At 38.2% G+C, this 12,988-nt stretch overlaps 1 protein-coding gene across 4 annotated transcripts in view; it reads left to right on the forward strand.

The window, feature by feature from the left end:
• The window catches only part of MICAL3 (microtubule associated monooxygenase, calponin and LIM domain containing 3), a 134,530-nt gene that overhangs the window by 78,717 nt on the left and 42,825 nt on the right, over positions 1 to 12,988 (forward strand). For all 4 annotated transcript variants that reach the window (XM_026070343.1, XM_026070337.1, XM_026070339.1 and 1 more), the window contains one exon: positions 9,026 to 9,221. In XM_026070343.1, coding sequence (XP_025926128.1) covers positions 9,026 to 9,221 — 196 coding nt within the window. The remainder of the gene's footprint in view (positions 1 to 9,025; positions 9,222 to 12,988) is intronic.

The following is a 12,988-nucleotide window of genomic DNA, read 5'->3' on the forward strand; positions in this document are numbered from 1 at the left end:
ATGCCACAATGAATGACTCTCTGGTGTAGTAGAGAAGATAGAGGAGGTTTCTTTCCAGCAACTTAAAAGGGTGACTTACCCTTTGGATTACTCTTGGACAATCACTCTTAAATGTTAATTCCAAAGGAACTTAAAGAAACAAAGAAAAAATTCCACTTAAGGGAGAAAACCCCATGAACCAAGGTCTTCATGATTTTAAAATACAGAGTGGCCTTTCTCTCATTCCCTTTTTTCCCCTCCCAGTCTCTGGGTGGGACTCATCCCAGGTGGTTCTTTGAGGGAATATACCTTTAACAGCTGCCAGGACAAAATTTATGCCTGCAGAGTAATGTTATCTTTAGTCAAATTATCCTTCAGTGCTCTCCAGCCTTCCCACACTCAGCTTCTTTCAGGAAATGAAAACCATGCCAGGCAACATAGGATAGAGTTGATCAAAGTATTGGAGAGAGTTCAGACATCTTAAATGATACCAACAAAATGGAAAGTGATAGTAATATGTTACTGACTTACCAATATACCTGGATAATGGATGTGCCAACAATTAATTGATAAATTAATATATGGATTTTATATCTCTAGTGCTGGTAACCTGTTTTAGCAGAAGTAAGAATGAAATCCGTATGAATGTTAGGATTTTCTGCCAGAAGAGATTCAGTGAGGAAAACCAACCTTAGCAGTGTTCACTGGGGCATGGATTAGGTGACCTAATACCTCTCTTACCCATCCCCCATCCACAACACTGGACACTTTCCAAGAGTCAAAAATAACTATATCTTGGATTATTCTATACCTCTGCTGTAATGAAGGCAGCTTTTCTATATTGTTAAGCCATATACTGAGCTTTAAGTTTTAATTACTTAATAACAATGTTTCACACTTCTGCATATGAAAAACACCATGTATAACTCAAACATAACCTTGGTGTGAGCTGGGGATGAATTTTGGCTTGTTTTCAAGTCACAAGAATAAATTAAAAATAACTTTGAAATAAAACTGATTAATTATATTCACTTTTGCCTACTTCCATTAAAAATGAAGAAAGGTAAGGTCAAATCAAATTGACAATTGGTTTTAGGCCTCATGCTGCTAATGTTGTAGGAGACCAAGTTTTTTCAGTGTCTTTTTTGACAGTGCTGAACCCACTTTTAACCAAATAGCGTGGGGACAGAAGAAAATATTGTAACATTTATAAGTTAAACACGTGAATTACTGATTTCATTCAGTGGTCAGTCAAATTCGTTTGTATAATTATGAAGATAATGGGCTTGCACATTTGCAGACAGTATCTGAGATGTGAAGAATTTGATTCTAGCTGGAATGTGTGGAGGAGGGCTTATATCTTCATACGATTGTTTCTGGGGTTTCAGAATTCCTCGAATGTTTTAGCTGTCAGTTATTCCCATACAGATGATAATGGTTTTGTAAGTTACAAAACTTCTTGGACAGCACTGGTAATAGTGCTAGTTTCTCTAATAACTCTCTGCTGGGTCTCTGTATAAGAGGATATTTAAATAAACCACCTTTTTGTCTGTACAGCTTAATCTTCCTATTGCTCTGTGCAGTTCTCTGACCTGCTTGTAAGAACTGCTTGAGTGACAGTTTGTGGGTTACGATTTGACATGGTAGTAGAGGTCTCAGGCACGTTGGCTGCTCAGTGGCAAAGCTCTCTTTCTCCTAGTTGGCTAGAAAGAGCTGCCATTCTGTTCTGCGTCTGATCCTTAGTTTCCTAGATTTTAAATGTCAGTTTAAGGACAGTTGTATTAATCTACTTTGGCCTGCATAACACAGTTTGCATATGCATAATTCCCATCTCAAACTCAATAGCTTTGGCTCAGTAGAGCATATCTTTTAGAAAGTTTACTTAGTTATTATTTAATGTTATCCATATGTGTGCATTATGGAAGAATTTCAGCAGGGTCATCTTCAGATTTGAGCTCATTTTGAATCCTGTGTACGAACATTCTGGATATCTTGCTTATGAATATATTTTGTATTTCTCATTGTACTGTTCTCTCTGAATTCAGAGCTTTCATATTTAGCCAAACATAATTGTGATGGATCAAACTTGAAATGATTTAGCAGAACATAAGTGTTACAGATCAAACTTGAAATGCAGACATCAGAAAATTCAAGATTTGACAGCTCCCCAGTATAGCTGGTAATTCAGTCTCCCTGAAGGCTGGTGAATACCCTACGAAATAGGAAGATGAAAATTTGAGGCATTATATCAAAATAACATTGACACTTGATGACTTTTATGTGTTTATTTTCAAATAAATGCATGTGAGCAGATAATATATTACCTCTTTTGGCTTTGAGGATGTGCTTCTTAAAATTCAGTGAATCCTACCAGGTTATGTGCGGTTCTGAAGTATGTGATATGAGGCTATGTGAACAAGCAGTGACAAGAATTCACCACACCTGCTGGGCTCTTTCTGGTGGTTTCCTAGATATTTCTTAAAAGAGAAGATATGATATTAAGGGGTAGATGAATCCAGAGTTAAACCCTTATACTTCTTCCTAAACCTGAAAAAAAATTGAAAAAAAACCCCATTCCATTTAATATACTTCTGCAAGTCAGTTTAGAGTTGCCAGCTACGTGTTTTGTATATCTCATATTGCGCAATGCAAAAATTGTTAAAAGCAGTTAGATACTAATTTTGGAGAGGATTAAGGAAGGGATTTCTGGCTACATGTCTCAAAAGAAATCAGCTGCCCTTAACTGACTTACTGTTTCAATATTTGCAGCATCCAAAAACATACCTAGATACTAAGAATTCCCTTTTTAGTACACACCAATAAAGAAGATAAAATACATGCCTTAAAAATGCTTAGCAGGTTTGACTTTCTTTAAGGTAACAGTGTGGTAAGCACAGCAAGCATCTCGTAGGAGGTGCCTTTGCTGAACCTGCTCATGCACATTGTGTGATAATTATAAAAGGCTTAAAATCTGGCAGATTTTAGTCCCTTTTTATTTCAAAATCTTTTGTCTTGACTTAAGTTGAGAGCAAAAGGCTTGGCGTTGGGCATTCTGGATCCTGTTTCTGGCACTGCCAGTCATCTGTTGTGAGACTGATTTGCTGGTATTTAATCTCTCTGTGTCTGGACTTGTGTAATACCTTTACAGTACTTATCTACTTCAAAAATAGGTTTGTTTTAATATGCTAATACTTGTAAAACGTTTTGAGGCACTTAGATGAGAAGTGGATTTGAACTACAAAGAGGCAGTTAATGGAATTGGAGTGGGTGAGGATGAAACTTCTGGGAAAAAAACAGAAACTTAATCTGACATTAGCACCGATGAAAAATGAGAAGCCAAAACAAATATCAGATCTCACTTGCTTTCTTCTCTATTTTCAATGAACTGCAAACAAACTTCAGAATCCTTACTCAAAAGATGTCTTAGGACATGTAGTATTTCTGACCCAGAGTTCACTGCATTATGTTTATACTCCCACAGAATAGTTCCCATCTTCCTCCTCTGTACTTTGTCATATGTAATATGCCATTGTTTCCATAGGAGCTATTTTTGTCTGATGTAGTTGCGTTCTCAAACAATTGTGTGAAGGTAGAAGGTAATTGAAGAGTTTGGAAGAGAGGAATGAAAACAAACAGGTGCAATGTTTCAGATTATCATGAAAGTGCAAGATTCAAGAAATCCAGAATGAAGATTTTCTGGGGAAATGTATTAATTCATTGCTTCTTCTGCCTGAGACTCTTTTATTTGAATTGCTGTAACTCCTCAAGCCCCAGCTGAGACTGGGGACTTGCGTGTGAAGTACTGGACCCACACTTCATAAGAGATGATAAGTACCTTAGAGACCTTGCAGTCTTAACAGATATTACTAAGAAGAGGAAGTATAGAGATATTGCATGATTATGGAAAACAAATTCTAATACAATACCACAGAGAAAAGATTTGGGCAAAGGCAGGTTGTTTCCTTGTGGGGAGGAATTCATTATTCCCAGGTTCCCAGGTTTGTCCTATCTCTTCAGTAAGCATTATCTCAGGAACAACCTGAGCAAGACTTTATCTAGCTTATGGGACTAATCTGTAGGTTTTGGAGAATTGGGTAGTCCTGGTGGAAAATAGACATGGAATTCTCTCTAAGAAGATCTTCTCAAGCCTTCCAGTAACCCTCAAGGTTGCTGAAATCAGGACACAGAGAAGGACACATTTCACGCAGGCAAGGAGCAGTTCAGTGCAAGAATATTATCTCTGATCACATGATTTTCTTTACAGGAGGCAGGCTGTGTCAAGGCTGAGATAAATGAAGGACTCTGACAGCTTTCACGCAACAGCTAAAGCAGCCTGTCCTGTTAGGAAAACAGTTCCATCCAGATGATCTATATAATGTTCACGGCCCATTGCTCTTCCAAAATAAAGAATCAGGTTTTAAAATGTGTCCTATTTTGGATGTTGTTTGTGGATTTTTAAATTGATCTGTTGATTGCTTGATAAGCGGCTCTTGGCTTTCAGGTAGCTTCCCTGTTTGGCTAATAACATAGCCTTTTCTGACATAGGCAGCCTCATCAGCCCCTTTTCTCAGTTGAGAACAGCTTCAGATTTTTGGCTTTGTGGGCCCAGCTGCCCTGAGAAGGTGGAATGTCAGATAACGGATAGTGAGTGCACTCTGCAAGTATTTCTTACTGGCAAGCTGCAAAATAGTCTGTGGAATATAATATAGTGATCTGAGAGAAGTACCTTTCCTCTCCAGAGGCACATTAAAGAATTAGCTTTAGTATCTGCAAGAACTGCACTGGAAAGGACTTTGTCCACCCATATAGCATCATATATTTATGGAGGAAACGAGAGTAGCACACAATCAAATTTTCCTGTCCCTGTTTATTTTTTTATTGTAGCTTCAAATTAATTGATGTGAACTTTATGATATAATGGGATCAAATTGGTCATCTTCTTATTGTGTTAGCTACACCTATAGCTGACACTTATTTTCATCCCTGAAGCAGTTTGGTGAGCTGTTATGCTCTTCCTTCTGAAAGGTGATGACTTTGTGGTGCAACTGGGTATCAGTCGCATTACACCTGTTGCACATTTGGTTCCAAGTTTGACAGCGAGCTAGATAAGCTGTTGTGGCACCTTTCAGAAACAAAACCAAGTCTTGTATTCAGAGTGTGTCCATACAGACCAAACTGCTGGAAATCCCTCACTGGAGCTGGTAATCAGTTGAGTTTCTGGATCATGTTTTACGATATAGAGCTGTTTTCTGTGCAGACTAAAGTGGAGAGATGTGACCAATCCTGCATCTGAAGTATGTGGATATATAAATGAATTACAGAAGTGCTGGGAATGTTCTTCCTATGTCTTTGAAAATTTGAGGCATAGAGCACTTCCCAAACTTATGGGACGTCTTGGCTTGACCACATATTTTTGCCTGAAAGTTTAGGCAGGGTTTTCATCTTTTCCATCTTTTTATTTTTTTTATTTTTATTTTATTTTTTTTACAGTTGCATTGCATCTCTTACTCCCCTGTTTATACTGTGACAGAATTGGTTTGATTCTCCTTGTACCAGTTATGTTGGGGGTTCATGATTAGAAGGACAAGGATAACTTGTATTCTGAACAACGGTCTGGAAAGATTATATGCTGGTGAAATGCACGTAAGCAGATGCCGGTGTGAGCTTCACTCGTCCTTTACCTTAGAGCTGTAGCTGCTGGTCTATTCCCCAACCCCTACCCCAAATATTGCAGCAATGAAACAAGCATCTGTTTTCTTTATACTCTGTTCATTGCAGTTAATTGTGTGGAAATGGTTTTATGTTTCTTTCTTATTTTCCTTTGAAAAAGCTGACAGAAAGACTTAATGTTGTTAGAAAAGGAGAGAACTGAAATAATGTCAGATAGAGAAAAAATTCTTTTTATCCTTTTTTTTTCTGCTTGTAAACTTTATAGTATTGTTGGGGTATGCACTGGAAGAGAACAAGTTAAAAACAGCACGTAAAAAGGGATTTCTGTTGAAGGAGCTGGGCCTAACCGAGTGCTCTGTTCTGTATAAAGAGTTCCAAGTAGAAAAACTCTTGTTTTATGATGATTTAGTATATTCTTTCTGTGTTTTCTCTCACCTTGGTGCTCTTCCATTACCCAGAATCCTTTGGTTTTTCACTGTCAGCCAGAACTGGCAAAGCAATATTCCAGGTCAGTTCCCTTGTTACTGTGAACTCAGGGTTGGGGAATGTAACACAGATTATAAAAATAGCTTTGGCTGAAGTGGTATCACCATCTAGAGAGAATGAAATGAAATGTGAATCCGAGCTGAGAGTGCAGTTCAGTTCCATTAAACTTATAAAAATACACAGCGTAAGGTTTAGCAGCAGGAAATGGTGGAGACCACAATATCCTTGGAAATGCAAAGTAACGCTCCAGCTGTTCACCAGAGCAGGCCTCTGTGGCTTGTACCACGAGGAGGCCCAGTGGCTCCAGCCTAGGGCACTGCAGTCACTTGTCCACGTCACAGAGGAGTTCCATAATGTTAAGCAAGCGAGAAAAACACTCTGGGCAGTTTTCTTTACAGAAGATTTTATTTTTTCGGAGAGGTCTGGAAAATAACTGCCACTAATTTTAGTGAGGCCTATGTAATATTTTGCGTAAAAGACTAAGATGTTACTGAGTGGATAATTGCCTCAAAAAAAAAAAAAAGAAAAAGAAAAAAGAAAAGCCATTAGGAATAAACTGAGAAACTATGAAAAAATGACAAAAGAAAACTGTCTTGGAGGGCAGAAAGTGTGAGGTCAGAAAGTGTGAAGATAAAGTAAACATTGCCAAAGTTCTTGCTGAGTTAGGCTTTACAGGGGAAAAGAAAGCAAACAGCTGTATTCTTTGTGTGTGTAAGAAAAGGAAAACAAGGAAAAATGGAAGTGGGTCCACAAGGAAGATGGGGCTGGAATTAACTGCAATTTTAGATACAACTGGGAAATTAAATGATTATTTGGCCTCCAATTTCAGTTGGGACAATGGCATTGAACATGGGAGCAAAAAAAGTTAATATGTAGAAAAGTTTGGAAATGGAAATTAACCCAATGAAGCTGGAAGTAAAATTCAAATATTACTGTACTGTAATGAGTGGAAGTAAAATGGGACCAAATAGGCTTTGTCTCAAAAAAACTGGAAGAGCTGGTGAGCTTTACAGAAACAATTTGTAATCAAATCGAGCTCTCCTCTTATACCCTATCACCCCACTGCATGACAAAACTATGACCTATGTCTAAACAAAAAAAAAACAAAAAGGAAAAAGGTTGTCTGAACAAGTACCTATCTGTTAATATAAACAGTAGGTAAAGCACCTTTGAAGGAAAACAGTAAAGACTGATAGTTCTACAAATGAAACATTTTGACCTCATGAAGGTAAGCGGTATAAAATGTGACATGGGCTCACCAAAGGCTGTGCCAGACTAGCCTGACAGCTTTTCTTGATAAGGTAGCTGATGATCTGCATAAGGGAAAGGTAGTGCATCTGATCAGTTTGGACTTCAGTAAAGCACCTGAAAACTGCCACATGGAAATTACTAGTTAAACTGAGTAAAACGAAGGAGTAGTATGGAAGATGCTGACTTAAATGAGAGAGTAGTGGTTTCATTGAAAGAGGAAGTAATGAGGTTGGATGACACCTACAGAATGTGGAGTTCACAAAAATTAATGTAGGGACTGATCTTTTTAATACTTTCACTAGTGATATTGGCAAAAAAGGGGAAATGCGCTAATGAAATTCACTGCTGAGGCAAAATTTTGAAGCATCATCAATGCAGAGAAGGATAGGAATGTCATATACTAAGAACAGCAAAATTTTGTGGACTCTAATATTAAAAATAGAAATGTAATAGTATAAAGTACCAGGTCATGCACTAAGAAAGTGTTGAGAATTTTGGCTACCAACCAGGTGCTTATCAGTCGAAAGCAGAGAAGGAGAAAGATCTCAATATCAGTCAATAAATAAAAGCCACCAGTATTATGTGGCGTATAAATAGGCAAATGTGCTCTCAGGGCTTATCAGATGAGAGATTTCTGGCAGAGCTGCATGATACACTGATAAGACCTCATCTGGAAGGTTGTGTACAATTCTAATCATGCAGGTTCTGGAAAGAGTAATCCAAACTGGGACAGGTGCAGAGTGCTAGGGTATGATCAGGACACTGAAGAGCTCATCTCAGGAGAGAAAGGCTTGGCTTCTTTATAGCACAGCACAACAGAGGCTGGGAAAGATTGCTCCCTGTAAATACTAAGCTGGATAAGGGTAAAACAGTAGCATGCTATTTAAGCTAAAATATTAGAATTTTTAAGAGATGGATGAATGCAGGTTTGAACGTGATTCATTGACTGCCACAGTGAATGAAGCTTCTTTATACTTCTTTTCTCCAACTGCCTGTTTACATGTCCTTTCAGTTTTCTGGGATCTGTGGGATTTATGCTTTTGAATATCTCATCTAGATTTTTCCCTGTGGCCTATTTCATCACATGCTCTGATAAAAAGTAAATTCAAGTCTAGAAAAGGTTTGAAAGCTTTCTCCAAGTGGATCTTTTTCATTCCTCTTCTCCTCTTCCCCTTTTCTTTAAGTAGTAGTAATATTTTTGTGCTGTCTAACTCTGTAGTTCTACTCGACTTGACTGGTAACAATTCTAGCATTATGCAGCATGATTGTCCTGTAGCATTTCTACTTTGTCTCATGGAACATTCCCAGTCTATGGCCTTCTGCAATCCTTACCAAATAGGCTTCACTGCAGCTCTGGTTTATGCAGCTAAAATGTCCTTATTTCCTCTCTCAACTAGGACATTCAACATTCTTTTTAGCCTCTATTAGCCAAAACTGTTAAGATTCCCTTTTGCAGTCTGTCTCCCCAGCAGGTTCTGCCCGTAGTGGCGAACAGGATAATGACATAAGGTATTCTCTTTCTCTCGCTTTATTTACCTCCCTCTGTCTCATGCCCCATTTCTCCCAATTGCTCAATTTCCTTAAGAAAGTACCATTCTGATTGTTGCATTTATCGTTTATTCGCTGGCTTGTTCTTTAGGTGCTAATGTAAATGGGCTGGAAGAGCCTAGCCTTGCCAAGAGACTGCGTGGCACACCTGAGCGGATTGAGCTGGAGAATTACCGACTGTCACTGCAACGGGAAGAAGAACTGGAAGAGGTTCCTGAAGAGACACTGGCAGAACATAACCTGAGCAGTGTATTAGACAAAGCAACAGAAGATGATGTGCCCAGCAGGTTAGCACATGTTGTCCATCAGTTAGATTTTCTGTTCTTCTAAATTACTTGCTAACTTTCTTTAAAAGGTACCGATAGTGCCATGAAAATCAGTCCTAATTTGGAAGGGATTGAGGCGGGGGTGGAATTGTATTAGAGACACAGTAGTCATCTGAGCAACAGAACATGGATTAAAAAGGGGGGGTGTTTTCCAAAGTTAACCTCCTTTCATCAAAAACAACTGTGGTTTAAGGCTTAAGTTTGACACACATAGAGCCTGAACTGAATATTGTTGCAATGCCAAAAAGATCTTAGTTTGAAGCAGTAGGTATGGCTGTTGAAAAATAATGTGCCACACCATCACAAATTTCCCTTTATCTGTAAAGTGTTGTACAGGCATGCCAGGATGCAAATGTTTGCAGGCATAGATACTGGTTGTTGCAAGGACAGCTGAGAGAAAATATTTGATGAAGAATGCCTGCAACCTTTATAGTCAGTCATGCGCTTTTGCAGTCTTGATCTCTTAATATGTTTTCTAATCATCTACTTTTCTTTGTAGCAGTAGCAACCTGTAATTTTTCAGCTCTCAGTCTGTCCAATACTCCTTTTGAAATAAACTCAGATAATTCTGCTACTGGTTTCCTGGGACTCAGAGGTTACAAACATATTCTGTGTATGCATTACCTACAGGCCTAGTGTTGTATAAGAAATTGCTTACTGCTTTTATGCCTGTGAAATTGAATTGAATTGGTGTGGTGAAGAGTGCAGGTATAAAATTGTTCATTAAAATTTTCATAGGATTATGGTAGTACAGAATGCAAGTCATCTCATAAGATAAGTTTGAAGAGGCAGCATCTGGAAAGGAGTAGCTTTTTATAGCCTGAACTCTTCCTCTCTTGATAGGGAGGTAAGTTTGGACTCAGGAATGTGGGACAATGTAAGTGCCTGGGGATTGCTGTTATCCTGTACACTTGTTTTCTCTGGAACTATAATAACACTTCAAATTAATTTCTTAACATATTTGTTTCTTTAAAAGATGCTGTTTTGATACATTTTGTATAACTGAGATCTTGTTCAGTGGCCTAGTTGAATATTCTCTGGAGCATTTTTTGAGTGACTTGAATTCTGTTCGCTTTACTCATCTCCCTTTAGCTCCCTGCTCAGGCCTAATACTTCTATCAACTGTGACAATATGGGCATTAGTAATATTGTGGGTTTATAGTTCTTTTTTGTTTATAGACCTCAAAATTCATAGAGCCTTATTATTATTGGTCATGTGTTCAGTGAATCAGGACTCATTAGGCCTGGTCAGTAAATGGCAGAAGAATTCCAAAGGAGAAGAGTCAGTGAAAAAAGCGACACTTCAGCATGAAGCTGTTGCTTCTCTCCAAAAGCCATTTTTTGTAGGATTCTGGAGACTGAGGCCGGAACACCATTTGGTTAGCTAGTTTGATTTTCTCTCATAGGCTGATATATTTATCTCCCTTCATGCAGCATTCATCCCTATAACTTGAATTAAACTAAATATTTCAGCCTGTAATAGACTGAATTGTTAAATTTCGCAAGCTCAAGACAGTGTTTAGTGGGCAGTCCACACTCTATAATACAGAGGAAAGAGAAAATCTATCAAATTCCTTGTCCATTTGACCTGGAAAAATCTCTGTTCCAAATCCAAATATGGCAAGCAATTTGATTTGGAGCATTGATTAGGCTGTGTAGGCCAAACATTGGAGAATTTTCTAGATGATGTAGTTACCTGGTATCCTGTATTCAGCTGTACCCAATCCCTCATGCTTCACAGAAAGGCAAAGAAAAGTCAAGAAAAAGTGTGATCACTTTTGCAGCAAAGAAAGAAAAATTTTTTGACTCCTGCAACCAACCTGCCAAAGCCTTGATTTGATTATATTCACTGTCTTGGTGCTGAGCCACAGGGTTGGGAGCTTGCTGATTAAATGTGGAACTTTTTGTTCTCTCTGTGCCTTATGGAATAATGGACTGACCTTCAAGGTACACATAGTTACACACACTAAATCGAAAAGAAACCATACATTCTGACGCAGAGCTTCCCAACGCACACATGAGCATACACGTAGGAGAGAAACTTCTGGGAAACAGTATTTGAAGTACGTTTTTTTCAAAAGAGATGTAGTCTTGCTTTTAAGCACCAACTCCTGAACAGGAAAAAATCATTTAAACAACCAAACCCGGACTACACGGCATTTGAGGGGTAGAAAACCCTTTAAATGCCTTACTCATCCATGTTAAGTAACACTTGCAGTATGTCATCTGCCATTTTGGTTATAGTGTAATATTCTGTCAAGATGGCCTCTGAAAGGAGTGTAATAGGAGAGCTTATGCTGTATTGGACCTGCACAGCAAGGGAATAGAAGAGGTTAGTTTGCATAGGTTAGGTTTTGATTCCTCTCATCAGCAATAAATCTGTGTTGTATGTACATGTTTTTAGAGAGATATTCAACTGGCCATGCAAATTCCATAAAGTAACCTACATTTAGTCTTTGATCACTGCTTTATAGGAAAAAAAATAGTCTCAGCTGTTGAATTATTTCATGTGGCACAAAAAAATGACCATATTAAAAGGAACACCCACTCTACCAGGCCATCTCACTGTTGTCTTTCAGCCACCAAGCTCATCATTTCTCAGTATTCAAAGGTCAGACAAAAAGCACGTTTATAAATAAATGCCAAAGAAGGTAAAGCGAGCTATGTGGTAAAGAATTTATGTTGTCAATATTACATGACATAAGCAGGCAGGATGAAGAACAGCAGCTCGACCCATTCAGCAGTCATGGCAACAGTTTGAGCAGCAGTAAACCTTATTGCCAGCACACTAAAAACCCAGCAGGCAGCACCTGTCAGGTTTATTTCCATGCTGAAGGGTAGGAAAGTGCACTGTTAATCAGGGAGGAGGGAGAAAGGGAACATCACTTTTTTATCTCTGTGAGAATATCTGCGTAAAGCCTCTGGAGTCTGCTTCAGTCTCCTAGAATATACACTGAGTCTCTGGCACGCAACAGCATTTGTAGTCAGTATTTACTATGTGAAAACAGGGGCAGACAGTTCAAAATAAGTGTTCAATTTATGTTGTGGAAAAGTGGATTATAATTTGAGCATTTTACGTTAATCAGTGCAAAACAGTGGGGAGAATTTAAGGGCCTATGGACAGACGTATGTGACAATCAGAGCACAGAAAAACCGATGATGTTTTGTTTATTAACTTCTTTAACAAAAATAGTCTCTCAGACAAGTGGATGAATAAAATTACATAAATATGATATATTTACCTAGTGTTAGAGTAGATTTGAAATCTGCACCTGAGTATGTTTATGTACAGTATAAGAGAAGGGGTGCTGCCATGTAGCATTTTCTAGAAAGTATCAGTATGACACATATTGAGTGCTCATGTAGTAAAAATATGTGTATGGAAAATGAAATTGCAACAACTGTAGAAGCTATATTTTACAGCCTTGCTTGGAATTTAAATGTCATTCTTCTTGATTTTCAGCTTGTCAGTTTTCCCTCTCGTCTGTATGGAAAGGGTTCTGCCAGAGGCATTAGTTTGTTAAATACAATGATAGCTGTCATAAGGAAGCAGCAGGAGCAGGATATTGTTCTCAGATGAGTCACCCAAAATTTTAACCATTCACAGTTTTCTGGACCTAGTAAGATTTATATGGGAAGCACCCAACTATTGCTCTAGTAAATGCAGTTTTTTTTCTGACAATGGTCTATTAAAGAATAACAAAGAAAGAATACCTTTTTGCTCTGCA

Source organism: Apteryx rowi, unplaced genomic scaffold (genome assembly GCF_003343035.1).
Source record: "Apteryx rowi isolate R43461 unplaced genomic scaffold, aptRow1 scaffold_31, whole genome shotgun sequence".
NCBI classification, from domain to species: domain Eukaryota; kingdom Metazoa; phylum Chordata; class Aves; order Apterygiformes; family Apterygidae; genus Apteryx; species Apteryx rowi.